General features: G+C 37.3%; 2 protein-coding genes across 3 annotated transcripts in view; both read left to right on the top strand.

Annotated features, from left to right (window-relative positions):
- SPPL3 (signal peptide peptidase like 3) overlaps positions 1 to 17,597 on the top strand; it is a 141,541-nt gene that overhangs the window by 101,821 nt on the left and 22,123 nt on the right. For both annotated transcript variants that reach the window (XM_026015837.2, XM_072723007.1), the window contains one exon: positions 16,562 to 16,650. In XM_026015837.2, coding sequence (XP_025871622.1) covers positions 16,562 to 16,650 — 89 coding nt within the window. The remainder of the gene's footprint in view (positions 1 to 16,561; positions 16,651 to 17,597) is intronic.
- LOC112932873 (thymosin beta-4-like) lies at positions 11,135 to 11,397 on the top strand. The gene has a single exon (XM_026015838.2). The coding sequence runs from the start codon at positions 11,215 to 11,217 to the stop codon at positions 11,344 to 11,346; it is 132 nt and encodes a 43-aa protein (XP_025871623.1). The 5' UTR covers positions 11,135 to 11,214; the 3' UTR covers positions 11,347 to 11,397.

Here is a 17,597-nt window from a genome sequence, read left to right as displayed (position 1 = left end):
CTTTCCAGAGAGAGTTGTAAGTATATTTTAGTAGTGCTTAAGCAAATATATTTTTACAACAAAGTTTTACATCTTTTTCTTTCTCAGTATTTAGTAAACAAGCAATCCTGCATTTACTGCTTGTTACATTTCAAATATTGGCAGTTTTATGTAGCTCAATCTGATGGATTCTTTTTACTCATCGACCTAAGATCATATAGGGGTTTTTATTTATGCCTCTTCTCAGAAATATCTCTTTGGGTTTTGTTTTTGTTTTTTAAAGATTTTATTTACTCATGAGAGACCTAGAGAGAGAGAGAGACAGAGACATAGGCAGAAGGAAGAAGCAGGCTTCCTGAGGGGAACCTGACACAGGACTCCATCCTAGGACCCTGGAATCACGACCTGAGCCAAAGGCAGATGCTCAACTACTGAGCCACCCAAGGTGCCCCTCAGAAATGTTTCTTTGTGATAAAAGAAGTGAAAATTGAAGTAGTGAAGTAAAACTAGTAGCAAAGTAATTTTCTTAATTACTTTTAAGAATTTTCTTAATTCTTGCTTTCACATAAATGTGGGATAGCTGGATGAAGAACTGGCCTCTTATTTGGACATAGATTCCTTGATGAAAATACAGTGTTCTTCATTGAGGCATAGCCAGTTGGGTTTCCTGTGGGTTCTGAATGATACTCTCCAGTCTACATGCTGTCTGATTCCTACCATTTGGGTTTTTTAACAGTTGAGATGCTTTTTAGTTGTTGTGAGTTGACTTCTATTACTGTAAGAGGGTTGGGTGGAGATGTATGATTTTTGTTGGCTATTACTGTGACATTGAATTTTAAAACGTGTCAAAGATGAAGAAAACAGCTAATATTTTACTGAGCATTTATGTGACAGGTATGGTGCTAAGTGCTTTACATAAAGTCTCATTGAATCCTTATATTAATTTGACAAAATAGATGTTGTTTTTCTCATTTTACAAATGATGGAACTGGGCCCAGAAATGTTAAGTAGTCAAGTGTAATAAGTGATGGAGCTGGGATTCAAGTACTTTACTACTGCTGGCTCTTGAGAACAATAACAAAATTTCAAATCTGAACCAAATAAACTGATCTGGTAGTGAAGTCAGAGGGAATGAGAAGCTTTCTTATAAACCTGTTCTTGGAATTTCTTTTCTTCAGCAGTGGTCTTCAGGCCTTTTATTGTGCATAAAACTCACCTGGAAAAGATTGCTTCTCTAGGGTTAGTTAGGATAGGGCCCAATACCCAAGCCTATTCAAGTGGCCTGCATGATACACTTTGAACAGACTCTTTCCTGACCTTTTTTTTTCTTTTTTTTTTAAGATTTTCTTTATTCATGAGAGACACAGAGAGGCAGAGACATAGGTAGAGGGAGAAGCAGACTCCCTGAGCCTGATGTGGGACTCAATCCCAGGACCCCAGGATCACTACCTGAGCCAAAGGCAGATGCTCAACCACTGAGCCACCCAGATGCCCCTGTTCCTGACTTTCTAGGTCATTAGTTCTTTTTTTTTTTTTTAATTTATTTATTCATAGAGACACAGAGAGAGAGAGAGGCAGAGACACAGGCAGAGGGAGAAGCAGGCTCCACGCAGGGAGCCTGATGTGAGACTCCATCCAGGGTCTCCAGGATCACGCCCCAGGCTGCAGGCAGCGCCAAACCGCTGCGCCACCAGGGCTGCCCATAGGTCATTAGTTCTTAATTGCTAGTAGCATTTTCAGGACTCATTCATTGATATGTTGTTTACCTTTAACAGATCTATTTGAAACTCTCCTAAAGTTCTCAGAGTTATTCCCTTTTGCTAAAAAGAAAATAAATTCCCCTCCAGTGTTTAGTCTTGAGCTGTCCTTGATGGTTTACCACTACCTACTACTTAAATTTTCTCCATTTGCTTCCATGATTCATTTTTATGCTACCCTGCATAAAGAACATGCACAATAAAACGTTTCTTGAATTTGAGTAGAACTGTTTGTGTTGCCTGCCTGCCAGCTACCCAACCAAGTATGTTCATATCTCCTCTGAGACCATAAGATTATATTATTCACTTATTTAATTATCACATTTTATTTATCTGAAGCTGTGAAGACATGGGGAATATCATAAAATACAGGATTAAAGATTTGTGAATTGTGCTGGTTATTTCCCACCAGTCTTTCATGTTAAGAAAGAATAAAGAATAACTATGCCATGTAAAACTAGATTCTAAAAGCCAAAACAAGGGACACCTGGGTGGCTCACCAGTTGAGCCTTTGGCTCAGGGTGTGATCCCGGGATCCAGGATCAAGTCCCACATCAGGCTCCTTGCAGGGATCCTGCTTCTCCCTCTGCCTGTGTCTCTGCTCTCTCTCTCTCTCTGTTTCTCATGAATAAATAAATAAAATCTTTTAAAAAAGAAATAGATAAAAATAAAAGTCAAAACAAATTCTCAATTTAGGAACCCTTATGTTTGCCATCCCTTGGCTGAGCTTTGCTGGATTTCCTATATTACTTAAATTGACACCTGTCTCCCTTAGTCTTTCCATTGCTCAGAAAAAATATATATATATACTCACTCATCTAATCAGTATGTCCCTGAAGAGTTTGACAAACTATAGAAGAGCATTAACAGTGAAAGAAAGGGGCACCTGGGTGGCTCAGTTGGTTAAGGGTCTACCTCTCGGGCTCAGGTCTTGATCCCAAGGTCCTGGGGTTGAGCCTTGAGTCAGGCTCTCTGCTCAGCGGGAGAGTCTGCTTCTCCCCTTCCCTCTGCCCCTTACTTCCTGCTTGTGCATGTGTGCTCTCTTGTTCATTCTCTCTCAAATAAAATCTTTAAAAAAAGGGCAGAGAGAGAACAAACTTCCAACTGCAGCTCATTACTGGCAAGATACTTGAGTTCTTTCCTGTCAGGAATCATAGACAAGCAAACATATAACAGGTTTGAAATAGATCTAAAAGAAAATCAAAAGGAAGATTTATTTTATATCCTCTCTCTCTAAATGGAAAGATAACTTTTTAAAAAGATTTTATTTCTTCATGAGAGATATAGAAAGAGAGGCAGAGACACAGACAGAGGGAGGAGAAGCAGGCTCCATGCAGGTAGCCCCATGCAGGACCTGATCCTGATCCCAGGAATCCGGGATCACACCCTGAGCCAAGGCAGACGCCCAACCGCTGAGCCACCCAGGTGGCCCGATAATTATTTAATATATATTTATCTATAATCCCTATATAAAGTTGGTATATGTAGGAAGAATGGAACTTCTATAACTGTAGGGTAACTACTACCTTTTTTAAGATAGGTACTTTCCGGGATCCCTGGGTGGTGCAGCGGTTTGGTGCATGCCTTTGGCCCAGGGCGCGATCCTGGAGACCCAGGATCGAATCCCACATTGGGCTCCCAGTGCATGGAGCCTGCTTCTCCCTCTGCCTATGTCTTTGCCTTTGTGTGTGTGTGTGTGTGTGTGTGTGTGTGTGTGTGTGTGTGACTATCATAAATAAATAAAATTAAAAAAAAAAAAGATAGGTACTTTCCTGTGTTTTCTTCAATGACAAAGGCAGTTTGTTTGCTTATACCCCATCCTACTCTAGAAAGACAATGTCATCAAGTTAATGAGACTGCAGAGAGAATAAGAAATGCACTTTCTATGATTGTGTTGCCCTTCACACTAAAGCTGTATCATTGTAAAGTCAGACTAGTCGAGTAGAAACAAGTTCCATCCTGGTCCACAGTGTCATGATGCATCATGATGCGTGTTGATCACACAGTGGTATGGCATGCAACCAGTTATCCTTCGAGCTATTCTTGCTGCCATCTCATAACCTGTCCTACCTTCAGAAAACAGCGTATACAGGAACCAAATATAGGGCATGGTTACGTACATTGTAATATATATGGACAGGTTCCTTGATAATATTTAACCGTTTCATCAACTCTTTTTAAAATGTTCCATTTAGGGCACTCCGGGTGGCTCAGCGGTTTAGCGCCACCTTCAGCCCAGGGCGTGATCCTAGAGACCCAGGATCGAGTGCCGCGTGGGACTCCCTACATGGAGCCTGCTTCTCCCTCTGCCTCTGTCTCTCTCTCTCTCTCTCTGTCTCTCTCATGAATAAATAAAATCTTAAAAAAAAATAAAGCTATTTAAAAAAATAAGTGGAACATTTTATTTTTATTTTTTTTAAGATTTTATTTATTTCTTCATGAGAGAGGCAGAGACACAGGCAGAGGGAGAAGCAGGCTCCACGCAGGGAGCCCGACGTGGGTCATGGGTCAGTCCCCGGTCTCCAGGATCACACCCTGGGCTGAAGGTGGCGCTAAACCGCTGAGCCACCTGGACGACCCTAAAATGTTTCATTTTGGGTGGTTCAAGAGTTGAGCCTCTGCCTTTGGCTCAGGACCTGATCCTGAGGTCTAGGTATCAAATCCCTCATTGGGCTCCCTGTGAGGAGCCTGCTTCTCCGTCTGCCTATGGCTCTGCCTCTCTCTCTCTCTCTTTCTCATGAATAAATAAATAAAATTTTAAAAAAGTGTTCCACTTATAAATATTTAGCTTAGATCCAGTTCAACCATCTTCAGTTCCCCTCTTCATTGCATCTGCTTCTAATATTAGGATGATCAAAAGCATGGTATTCTTAAAATACTAAGATAAATTAAGATTAAAAATTCCAATTTACCTTTCTTCTCCAGTTCTCCTAGTGTACTCCATTACCAGAATTCAAATGAGTGAAAAAATGTAACTTAGTAAAAATGTCCTCAGCTCCATTTTGCTTCCTGAAATGCTTTATTTTTGCTCTGCCCTGTTCAAAAGGATTTCAGGCCATTTGCTAAAGTTTTCGAACTTGTGATAAGATGAGGTAAATTAAAATGGGGCCAAAGAAAAGAAAAAGTATGGGTGGAGACAGCCAAAAATAATTCTAAAAATGCAAACCATATTGGCCAACACCTTTACTACTGATGGTCCACAAATCACACAATAAGCTTTCTAGCCTCCAACTTTCAGAAGAAGAAAAAGAAATAAAAAAGCCAGCTGTTCAGATCACTTACAACTGTTCCTGGTCTTAAGATCATACAAACCTTTATCCTGAAGACCCCCTTCAAAATCGGATGTTGAAGAACATCTCGTGAAAATACATTTCAGCAAAAGTAATTTGGCCAAAATTAGAGGTACACTGCCAGCAGCAGAAAGTTGTTGTCCAGATTGCTACCTTATTCTGGTCTAACATTATATTTTGGAATATCTAGAGAAGTATATGGATTGTTCATTCTTCAAGTGATTATTCCTGAATATTGATCTCTTGATAAATGTTGGCAACAATCCAGACATGTACGCTGTTGCCAGCTGAATACAGAACTCTTTGTCTTATAGTGCTCAGAGCACATTTGTATTTTCATCAGAACTAAGGAATTTAAAAAGGCCTAATGATAAGTGCATATTTCTCCTTGTTCTGGGCAAGTAGTAGAAATTCCCACAGACCTAGGATTTTCCTCAGAAAATCATTTTTAATCTAGTCCAGTACATAAAGACATGAGTAATTGATTTCCTAAAGTTCTGTTCCGTGCAGCTGAATCAGTTTTAGTGTAAAAAAAATTTAGGGCAAATATAACCAGATTTCCACCTCAGCCAAAATAAAATACTATTGAAGCACTCAGAGAATGTTAAACCATTTCCTCATATAATGTCTGATATATTACTTATGAAATGCACATCAAAATGACCCAAAAAAGGCACATTTAGGATTTTCACTTACTAATTTAAATTTGAAGAATGTTGATCAGTTGTTGTTCTGACACTATAATTAACTGGCAGACTCAGTTGTCAGTTGAACCCTACGCAGTTCAAGATAAACCATACCATCATGGGACACCTGGATGGCTAAGTGATTGAGCATCTGCCTTTGGCTCAGGTCATGATCCTGGGGTCCTGGGATCGAGTTCTGCATCAGACTCCCCACGGGGAGCCTGCTTCTCCCTCTGCCTGTGTCTCTGCCTCTCTCTGTGTGTCTCTCATAAATAAATAAAATCTTTTTTTAAAATGCCATCTACTTATAAAAGGTTGCTTATCTTAATATTTCTCTGTAATAAGGTGAGATATATGCAATTCATCCAAAAATGTTACCAGATCAAGTTAACTCAAGGAGAAATGCTGTATAGTTATTTTTTTAATAAGAAATAGTATGTATTGATATAAAAAGATGTCCTTGGCATATTACTCAATGAAAAATTAATTTGTGAAATAATATATTAATCCTCATTTTTTGAAAAAGGCAGTTGTATACCAAATGCATTTATCTCTGGAGATAGGGATTATGGAAGTCTGTTATTTCGTATCTTTTCCTACTGTTCGAGTTTTTTCATAATAGATATATTCCTTTTTTCAAAAAAAAATAGTAGTTTGTTTTGGAAGGGGAGCTGTTATAGCCAAGGCAGGGTGTATAGTGAGAACCTTCATTTCCTAACCGTATGGAGATAATAATAGAGCATCTTCATATTAGTTTGCTATAACTGCCATAACAAAGTAACATAGTCTGGCTAACTTAAAAAACAGGAATTTATTTTGGGAGGCCAGAACTCCAAGATCAATGTTTAAACACTCACAAAAGATAGTTGGTTTCATGCTGAAATAGCTTATAGGTTGCTGTCTTCACATATAGATGGTACCCTTCACATGGTCTTCTCACATGTATGCATGTGCCTGGGGTGGCTATCTGTCTCTATCCTAATTACCTCCTCTTATAAAGATACCAGTCAAATTGGATTAGGGCCCACCCTATCTACTCCATTTTAATTTAATTACCTCTTTAAATGCTCTGTCTCCAAATACAGTCAACATTCTAATTATAGTCATTCTGTGAAGAAAAAGAAGTCTTGCCTGTAAAGCAGCTAGCATAATGCCTGACAGGATAAGCCCAATAAAGGTAAACTATTACCATTATTTTAACCCTTAGGAAGTTTTCAGTTGCTTAGTCAGAAAACCATCTCTTACCTGGATTCTTAGTAGTAAATTCTTTTATATATATTTTATTTATTTATTTATTTATTTATTTATTTATTTATTTATTCATTCATTCATTCATTCATTCATTCATGAGAGACACAGCATGAGAGAGAGGGGCAGAGACACAGGCAGAGGGAGAAGCAGGCTCCCCACAGGGAGCCCGATGTGGGACTCGATCCCAGGTCTCCAGGATCACAAGCCAGGCTGAAGGCAGCACTAAACCGCTGAGCCACCCGGGCTGCCCAGTAGTAGATTCTTCATGTTCTTCTCAAGCATTTATAATTAGAAATTTGTATGCCTCCTACAGCTTGACCCATAACTATTTCCTCTTCAGTCATAGTTGATGACAAGGCAACTAAAAATAGCAAATAATATGCTGTAATTTAGATGGCTTTTCCCACGATGGTAGGTGGTTGTCTGTGATGAAATAGCCACAGCTAAAGTCTTTTTATGAGTGTGTTTAAACATTGATTTCAGTAACCCAGACTTGCTGTTAAGGAAATAGCCAAGATACAATTTGGCTGGAATGCCTAGTAATAACATTATGATGAATTAATGTGTGTTATTGTGTAGTAATAATGATGAGATTGTGATGGGAGGGGGAGGGGGAGGTGAGTCTTTCATGAAGGTGGAACAAACTCTTCTAAGTCCAGCCAAGCAATTTCTGTAAAGTTAATATAAGATTACCAAGGAAGGCGGGATAAAGGCCCATAATTCTCAGGAGGCAGAGTCTTCAGCAAAGACATTATTTAAACAGCTTAAGTTAGCTGTTATTTGTGCAGAGTGGATAACTGTTACTGGACCTCAGTAGCAGTGGCCTGGAATCAGCTAAACCTGGGTTGTCCATTGATCTTGTTTTATAAAGAATTTTCCTGTTTGAGTAAACATGTGGGGCCCCACAACCTCATTTAACCAGATTTCTGTTTTGTGTAGTAGTGACCTATGTTCTGATAATCAGGCAGTGCTTGATTTTAAGCTTATTTGAGGCAGTAAGGAATTCAAAGTTAGCTTCAAATTATATAACATGCTTGCTTACTCTCTCCACTCCACCCCACTCAGCACCTCATTAGCCTATCTAAAGCTTTCATGTTCCTGCTACAATTCTTATCAAACTAGGTTCTAAGAAAAACATTACAGCTAAAACTGGCTTTAAGTTAATCACAATCTACTGGTATTTGAAAAGATGAGGAATCCTTGGCTTAAAACAGCCAGGATAGAGCTTTAAATAGTCCTTAGTTAATATATTGAACTGGAGTTAGATATCACCTGTAAGTCTATCTGACAGTACTCTCAGCAACCAGTTTCATTTACCCAGTTTAACACTCTGTTAAAGAGTGTTAAAGAGACAAAGGCTCTGTAACAGTTGTGCCTCAGGTCAAAGCAGAGCTGACTGGAACTTTGCAGTCCAGACATCAATATAATGCTTGTAGAAAGTATAGGAAAAGCTAACAGTGTGTAAATAACCAGCCCCAATGGTTGAAATGTGGGTTAATAATTTCTGTAAATGTACCATGCTATCTCCAAGATTCTGAGAAGCAGAGTAAGCATAACAAATGTTTGTTGTTATTGTTAGTCCATTTGTAAGTGAACTTGAAAAATGTGATTTAAATTAATACAGGTCTTTTCCAAAACATGCCCACAGGGAAGAAGTGGTCTTCATATCCCCATGGCTCCAAATAGGTTCTCATGAATTACATTACAAGTCTTAGAGTTTAATTCTCCACAAATGATTAGCTCTTCCACAAGAAATGTGAATTAAAGTTTAAAAACCATAGAAATGTTATAAACCATATACTGAAAACTAGGACAGATGTCTTAGCAAGAGAAATATTTGCAAAATGTTGTATCTAGTTTGTTGTGGAACTATTCAAAGTTGACAGAGTAGAATTTGTCCCAGAAGCCAGTTACTAAAGCAATGACTAGGACTGACTGAGTGTGAGAATAACTAGTATACATTCTAATCTCTGTTAAAGTGTCTTCCTCTGATTACTGGAGAAATAGAAGTCCCCACTATTAGATATGAGAAGTTGGATGTTCTAAAATACAGGGCTTTTTTTTTTTTTTTTCTCTTAATTATAAACTCCCAGGGAGGCCAACATATCAGAGTCCTGACCATTCAGAAGAGGAATGTTAGCCATGTTTTAATGGGCATGCGTCTACCACATTTGTATAAATACCCATTCTTTGGTCTTACTGAAGAATTTGTCAACCATTAGGGTTGCCCTTCCAGTGCAACAGTTTGTTAAACAACTAATTAGCCAAGTTCATAGGGGAACAGGGTGAAGGGTACCTAACCAGTCAATACTCCATAGGCTTTTCTAAGCAGGTCACCAATTCTAACTGAAGACATAACCAATTGAGCCTTCTCCAGCACCTAGAGTCAAGCCATTATAGTAGAGGGTTAAATTTATTGAGTCTAGCAGATTTTGAGTCATAAAGGTAGGAAATTATGAAGTAAAGAGCATTATCAGTAGGACCTGAGCTTCATAGTTTGGTTGAGTCCTTTCCAGGAAAAATTCTGACCTCTCCAGGATAGCATCCTTTGCTTTCCTGAAGAAAGGGCTAAAATTCTACAATGTTCCAGTACCCCCAAGGACTTATAAACAGCATGAATAAGAAATGAAAGGAGGCCTCTCCTTCACTTCAAAATCTGCTCAGTTGGGACCTGAATATTTAAAAGAACTACCTAGAAGCACTTCTACTTCCAATTGAGATGGAGTAACAGGAACTGGATTTACCATCCCACCTGAAATAATGATTTCAGGAACACTGTTCATCAGACAACAAAGGTAGTAATCCTGAGAGATGATAAACTTTTTCTCTAGCTTTCTTAAGGTAGTACTCTCTGCCTCCATCACCACTCCTCAAAAATTGAATTGATAGTAACAGAGAGTAGAATGGTAGTACCAAAGGCTAGAGGGTTGGGGAGATTGATCAAAGGGTACAAACTTTGAGGTATAAGTTAATGTACATTGTGTGTGTATAGTTAATGTATTTGTGTACTTAAGATTTGTTTAGAGAGTAGATATCAGGTGTTCTGACCATGAGAAAAAAGGATAATTATGGGAGGCAATGGATATGCTAATTAGTTTTATTGTGGTAAGCATTTCACGGTATATACATATATCAAAACATCATGTATACCGTAAATTTGTACAATTTTTATTAGTCAAAAATAAATTTAAGGGGATCTCTGGGTGACTCAGCGGTTTAGTGTCTGCCCAGGGCGTGATCCTGGAGTCCTGGGATCGAATCCCACATGAGGCTCCCTGCATGGAGCCTGCTTCTCCCTCTGCCTGTGTCTCTGCCTCTCTCTCTCTCTCTTTCTCTGTGTGTGTGTCTCTCATGAATAAATAAATAAAATATTTTTAAAATAAAAAATAAATGTAAGAAAAAGGGAAAATATTAAAGACAATTTCTAGGTCATGGTGCAGGGAGAAACATCCCCTGCCTCAAAGAGATGGAGCTGAGAGCCCAGGAAGTCTGAGGTGCTAGAGTTAATAGGACAGAGTATAAAAGACAAAAACAGAAAACCCGAGATCTGCAGGTATATCCCTTGAGCATTCATCAGAGTATTGATCAGTGCATGCATGTGAGGAAATTACATAAAGCTAAGGAAAGAATAATGTGAAAGGATTAGAAGAAGAGTACCTGCTCCTATCAGCCAAATTGGAAAGCCTTGTGGTTCACATGGCATTGGGTAGAGTACTCAGAAAGGTCTTGCCTCAGTTGGTAGAGAGTACCCTAAATTCGACACTGCCTAATAAATTATAAAAGCAATACCGGAACAAATACTACACCTAAGTAACTAACAACATTCCAAAACAAAGCTCAAGATGATTTATAGGGAAAAAAAAAAAAGATGATTTATAGGAATTTAAAAATGTCAGACAACCAATGGGAATATAAAAATATAGAAACAAGGTAAAACTCACAATATCTGGCATACATGCAGAGGTGACAGGCAGCAAAGAAGGAAAACATGACCAATGACGAGGAAAATAACCAGAACCAATCCAGAACTGACACATATGTTGGAATTAACAGAGAAGTACATCAAAACTGATATTATAAATTCCAACTATACAAAAAGTTAGGTAAATACATGGAAGATATTCCAAAATAGCCAAAATCAAGCCTCTGGAAGTGAAAACAAAAACATACACTGAATGGGCACTCAGTGGCAGTCTCTGCTCAGACCAGATACTGCTTCCTCATGCATCTCACTCTGCTTCCTCTGTAACCATGTCTAACAAACCTGATATGGCTGAAATTGAGAAATTTAGTAAGTCAAAATTGAAGAAGATAGAAACGCAAAAGAAAAATCTGCCTTCAAAAGAAACAACTAAACATAGAAAGCAAACAGACAAAACGTAATGAAGTATATACTGCCAGTATGCACTGTACATTCCCCAAGCATTGTGTGTTTAATTTTAATGCCTTTAGCTGTTGAACTTTATAAGAAGTGGAGAGTTTGGAATAAGTTTAAATGACTGCTGCTCCTTTCCACATCAAAGTATTAAGGACTACTGACAACAAAGGCCACATACGTATCCTCCCATCTGCCTGTCTGGCTGGCAGGAAAGGAAGAGAACTTGCATGTTGGTGAAGAAGTTGGGTAGGACAACAATGAAATCTAGAGTAAAATCCAAGCTGTTCTAAGGTGCTGTAAAATGCTGCTTAATCAGAGTGTTATTTTTTGTTGTTGTTGTTAAATGATATTAATTATTGGAATGGAGTGTTTTTAATATGTAAATAAAAAGTTTTAAAACTTGAAAAAAGTACACTGGTTGGGGTTAACAGCAATTAGATATTATAGAAGAAAAGACTAATGAACTTGAAAGCACAGTGACAGAAAATAATCCAAAATGAAATAGAGGAAAGAGAGGAATAAAAAGTTTTTAATAGAGTGTCTTTGACCTGTGAATATCAAAGAACAACCCCCAGTGGGCTAATAATATGGGCAATCAGAATCTCTGCAAGAGAGAAGAAAGAGAAGGAAAGAAAAATTCTTGAATTAGTAGGCCAAAATTTTTCCAAAATTGAAGAAAACTGTAACCCACAGATCTAAGAAACTTTAAACCCATAGCACATAAAACATGAAGAAAACTACTCTGAGGCACATCATAACCAAGTCACTCAAAACCAGTCATAGAAGAGAAAATCCAAAAAGGAGCCAGGCTGTGGGTGGGCAGAAGAACATGTTATATAGGAACAAAGAATAAGGATAAACACCAGATTTCTCATCAAAAATAATATAAGTGAGAAGACAGTGGAACAACCGCTTTAAAGTACAGAAAGGAAAAACCATCAACATAAAATTCTGTGTTGACAAATTCTTTTGGCAAAAAAACTTTCAAAAATGAAGGCAAATTAAGATGTTTTTAGATACACAAAACCACTTTGCCCTATAAGAAATGTGAAAGGAAGTACTTCAAGCAGATTAAAAATGGTACCAGCTGGAAATCTGGATCTACACAAAGAAATAAAGATCACCAGGAAGGTAACAATATTGCTAAGTATAAAAGGATTATTTTCTTATTATTTAAAAAATTTTAGAATATAATTGACCATGTATACAAAAATAACAGCATATTGTGGAGTTTATAGCATAACATGTAAAAGCAAAATGCATGGTAATAGTATAGAGGTACAGAGCAATAAATGTAAACTGTTGTCAGGTTTTTATACTATACATGAAGTACTATATAATGTAACTTTAAGTTACACTGTATTGGTAATTTAATGTAAACCTTAAAGATGATTAATATAAAAGCTACAGTGACCACTAAAATAAAAGAATGAGTTACAGATAATAAGACAACAAAAGAGATAAAAGAATCATTAAAAATATTAATCCTAGGGGGATCCCTGGGTGGCGCAGCGGTTTAGCGCCTGTCTTTGGCCCAGGGCACGATCCTGGAGACCCGGGATCGAATCCCACATCGGGCTCCCGGTGCATGGAGCCTGCTTCTCCCTCTGCCTGTGTCTCTGCCTCTCTCTCTCTCTGTGTGTGTGACTATCATAAATAAAAAATAAATAAAAAATTTTAAAAAAGAATATTAATCCTAGGGCACCTGGATGGCTCAGTTAAGCGGCTGACTCTTGATTTCAGCTCAGGTCATGATTTCAAGGTCATGGGATTGAGCCCTGTGTCAGGCTCCGTGCTCAGCAGAGTCTGCTTGAGGATTTCCCACCTTCTCCCGCATCCCCTCCTCCCGATTGTGTTCTCTTTCTCTCTAAAATTAATAAATTAATCTTTTAAAAAAGCAATTCTATTAGTCCACAAGAAGTCAGGTAAAGGGGAACAACAAAGATAGGACAAATAGCAATATGATAGTCTCAGACCTGATCATAACAATTGGATGAAATTGGTCTAAACACTGCAATCAAAAGGCAGCAATTGTCAGATTGAATTAAAAAGCAAGATCCAATTACATGCAACTTACAAGGAGCACATTATAGACACAAAGCCAGAGAAAGATTTAAAAGATTGGGAAAAGATTTTATTATACTATATTCATCAAAAGAAAGCTGGAGTAACTATATTAATACTAGACAAAGCAGCTTTCAGAGCAAGGAACATTATTACACAAGGTTATTTCATAATGATAAAGGGGTCGATTAATCAACAAGGCATAATAATCCTAAATGTTTATGCATCTCATAAAAGATCTTCAAAATACATGGGGCAAAAACTGATACAGACTTCAAGGAGAAATAAAACAAATTCACAAATATAGCTGAAGATTTCTGACCCTTCTCTTAGTACTTGATAAAACAAATTGTCAGATAATCAGTAAAGATATAGTGGGTTGGGGACGCCTGGGTGGCTCAGCGGTTTAGCGCCTGCCTTCGGCCCAGGGCATGATCCTGGGGTCCCGGGATCGAGTCCCGCATCAGGCTCCTTGCGTGGAGCCTGCTTCTTCCTCTGCCTGTGTCTCTGCATCTCTCTGTGTCTCTCATGAGTAGATAATGAAATCTTAAAAAAAAAAAAAACAACAACTATAAGATATAGTGGGTTGAATAATATTCTCAACCAACTTGACCTGATTGACATTCATAGAACACGTCATTCAACAGGAGAATATGCATTCTTCTCAAGTGCATATGGAATATTTACCAAGATAGAAGTCTCAATAAGTGTATATAAGGCATAAAAAGTATGATCTCTGTTGGTTAGCTGGGGATACAGTAACAAAATAGCACATTTTGGATGTCTTAAATAATAGAAATTTATTTTTTCACAGTTCTAGAGGCTGGAAATCCAAGGTCAGGGTACTGGCAAGGTTGGGTTTTGGTGAGCACTCCATCCCAAAGACCCAGTCACCAAATACCATCATACTGGGAGTAGGGTTTCAACCAATGAACTTTTGGGGGAGGTTGGGGGGAGGGTAGCAGACACAATTCAGTCCCTAACGGATCACAATTGAATCAGATTAGAAATCAATAACAGAAAGAGATGCAGAAGATTCCCAGATATGTGGAAACAAAAATAACACTACCATACATCCAAAAAGAAGTCAAGTAGGAAAATAAAGCACTTTGAATTAAAAGAAAGTGAAAACACTCAATTTATGAGATGCAACAAAAGCAATGCTTGGGGGGAATTAACTTCTCTAAATGCCTAGGTTGGAATAGAAGAAAAAAGGTATCAACAATCTAAACTTTAACCTTAATAAACAAGCTGGGAGGAGAGCAAATTAAATCCAATTTAATAAACAGGCAAAAGGTAAGAAGAATGATCAGAGCCAAAATAAGTGAAATATTTTCTCTAGGGGTAGAGAAAAATCAGTGAAACTAAAAGCTGATTTTTAAAGACCAGTAAAAGTAGTAAACCTCGGGCCAGACTAATCAGAAAAAAGAGAAGACATAAAACCAGTATCAGGAATGAGAGAGGTGATATTACTAGAGCTTACAGATATTAAAAGGATAATAAACGACCCCTGTCAACAACTTTATACCAGTGAATTTGGTGACTTAGATGAAATGGACCAATTCTTTGAAAGACACGATCTGGTAAAGCTCACTCAAGAAGAAATCAATAGCCTGAATAGCCCTATATTTATTAAAGGAATTTAAGACTGTCAGACTGTTTTCCAAAGTGTTTGCACCACTTTACATTCCCTCCAGCAATGTCCTTGATTATTATCTGATTTTCTAGTTACAGCCATCCTCATGGGTATGAAGGTGCTTATCTCATTCTGTTTGGATTTGTATTTTCCTGATGACTAATGACGTGAAAAATCTTTTTGTGTACTTATTGGTCTTTTGCATATCTTTCATTTGCATATCTTCTTTGGAGAAGTATTTATTCAGATGCTTTGCTTATTGTTTAATTGAGTTGTCTTTTTATTATTGAATTGTAGGAGTTGTTTTATGTTCTTAATGCAAGGCCCTTACCAGATATATAATAGATATTTTTCTCTCATCCTATGAGTTGGGGCTTTTTGATTATGTCCTTTGAAGCACAAGGTTTTTATGTTGAAGTCCCAATTTATCGTTTTTTTGGCTTGTGTTTTTGGCATCATATATAAGAATCCACTGTCAAATCCAAGATTGTGAAGATTTATTCCTGTGTTTCATCTAAGAATTTTATAGTTTATTCAAATTATTCAAATTAATTAAAATTAAATGTAGAATTCAGTTCCTCATTATACTCTCACATATTAAATGCTCATGTGGCTAATGTCTACCCAGTGCAGATACAGAATGTTTCCATCATTGCAGGAAGTTCTTTGGGACACAAACACTTTAACATAGTTGAAGATGAGCTAAGAACTTGAACAGTTAACAAAAAAAGAAAGAAATGAGAACTCAACGTACACAAAATTGTTTAGTAGTTAAAGAATGCAAAATTAGAAAAGAGATTGGATTGTTAGTTCCTCAGATGGACAATGGACTACTTCCTTCAGGTCTTGACTTAGAAATCATGCCAATGTGGCTATTCCAACCCACCGTATTTAAAATTTCAAACTTAGTCTTTTCATTTCCTACATTTTCTCATTAGCTGTAACCATTAATATACATTTAACTTACTTGTCTGTTGTTGGTATCTGCCCTTTTTGAATGTACAATCCATGAAAGCCTGTTTTATGCACTATTTGTTGTAATCTCCACTATGTAGAACAGCCCTATATATAGCAGAAACTCAAGAATATGTTAAATGAAACCTGATAAGGTATAGAGAAAAAATGCTCTCATACACTGCTATCAGAGAGTAAATTGGTATAACTTTGTTGAAAGCAGTTATGTAGTATGTTAAAGACTCAAAAATTGTGCTTGCCTTGTGACCCAACACTTCTCTTTCTAGGTATTTATCATATGGAAGTAATTAAGGATGTGCACAGAGATATGGTTGTTAGATTCAGCCACAATGGAATGCTTTTATCTGCAGTCAGGAGAACTCGTGAACTGACATATTAGAAGGAATGTAGATTGTTTTTCAAAATGTGGCAACAAGAAGTGTTTAAAGAGCCTTTCCAATCTTTTGTAATGCCTTAGCATGTTAAAATATTGTCTCATTACTGACTTTTCAAACATACTTCTTTCTTAAGCAGAATTAAACTTGCCTATACAATTTTTTCCACAGGTCCCTTAATATGGACTTTGAAAATCAAGATAAGGAAAAAGACAATAGCAGTTCTTCTGGGTCTTTCAATGGCAACAGCACCAATAATAGTAAGACATTTTATGTCAATTAACCTTCATACATGTAGTGGTCTTAATTAGATTCTTTCTATAACCCCAGTTAATTTACTGGGTTTAAGGATTTATGCTTGGTTATAATAATAAAATCTAATCTATATGGTATATAATTTGTAAAAATTCTTAATGTTCTGAATCTAAACCACTGATTTCTTGTGTACTGCAGGTGTCTGCCTGCTTATGACTTCATTTAAATTCTTTGATTATTTTGTAATAATCATTGATCACAAATTCATTCAGGGACTTTTTTTTTTTTTTAAGATTTTATTTATTTATTCATGAGAGGCAGAGACCTAGGCAGAGAGAGAAGCAGGCTCCATGCAGGGATCCTGATATGGGACTTGATCCCGGGACTCCAGGAACATGCCCTGGGCCACAGGCAGGTGCTCAACAGCTGAGCCACCCAGGCGTCCCCATTCAGGGACTCTTGAAGAGAGTTACATGAAGTACTTGTAAAACTATTATGACAACCTCTTCTGATATTAAAGATTTTATAAGAGTACTTGCTTTATAAGAAATAGAAGTGTGCTAAATGGCAAATGTTTCAGAACATTGCTTATAATGGCCAAAAAGTAGAAACACAACTCAGAAATCAATAAATTAAAAAAAAAAGAAAGAAATCAATAAATTAGTTGATGGATAAACAAAATATGGCATATCCATACAATGGAATACTATTCAGCATAAAAGAGAATGAAGTACTGATACATGTACATGCTACAACATGTATGAACCTCAAAACATGTTAAGAAGCCAGACAGGAAAGACTACATATTGTATGAGTCCACCTATATGAAATTTCCAAAACGGCAAATATGGAGAGACATACAGTGGAGTTTTAGTTGCCTGGCAAGTGTGGGACACTTAAGATGGGTGAATTTTGCGATATGTAAATTGTGCTTCAGTTATAGTTATAGAAA

Source organism: Vulpes vulpes, chromosome 10 (assembly GCF_048418805.1).
Source record: "Vulpes vulpes isolate BD-2025 chromosome 10, VulVul3, whole genome shotgun sequence".
NCBI lineage: Eukaryota > Metazoa > Chordata > Mammalia > Carnivora > Canidae > Vulpes > Vulpes vulpes.
This window is presented reverse-complemented; position numbering and strand designations above follow the sequence as displayed.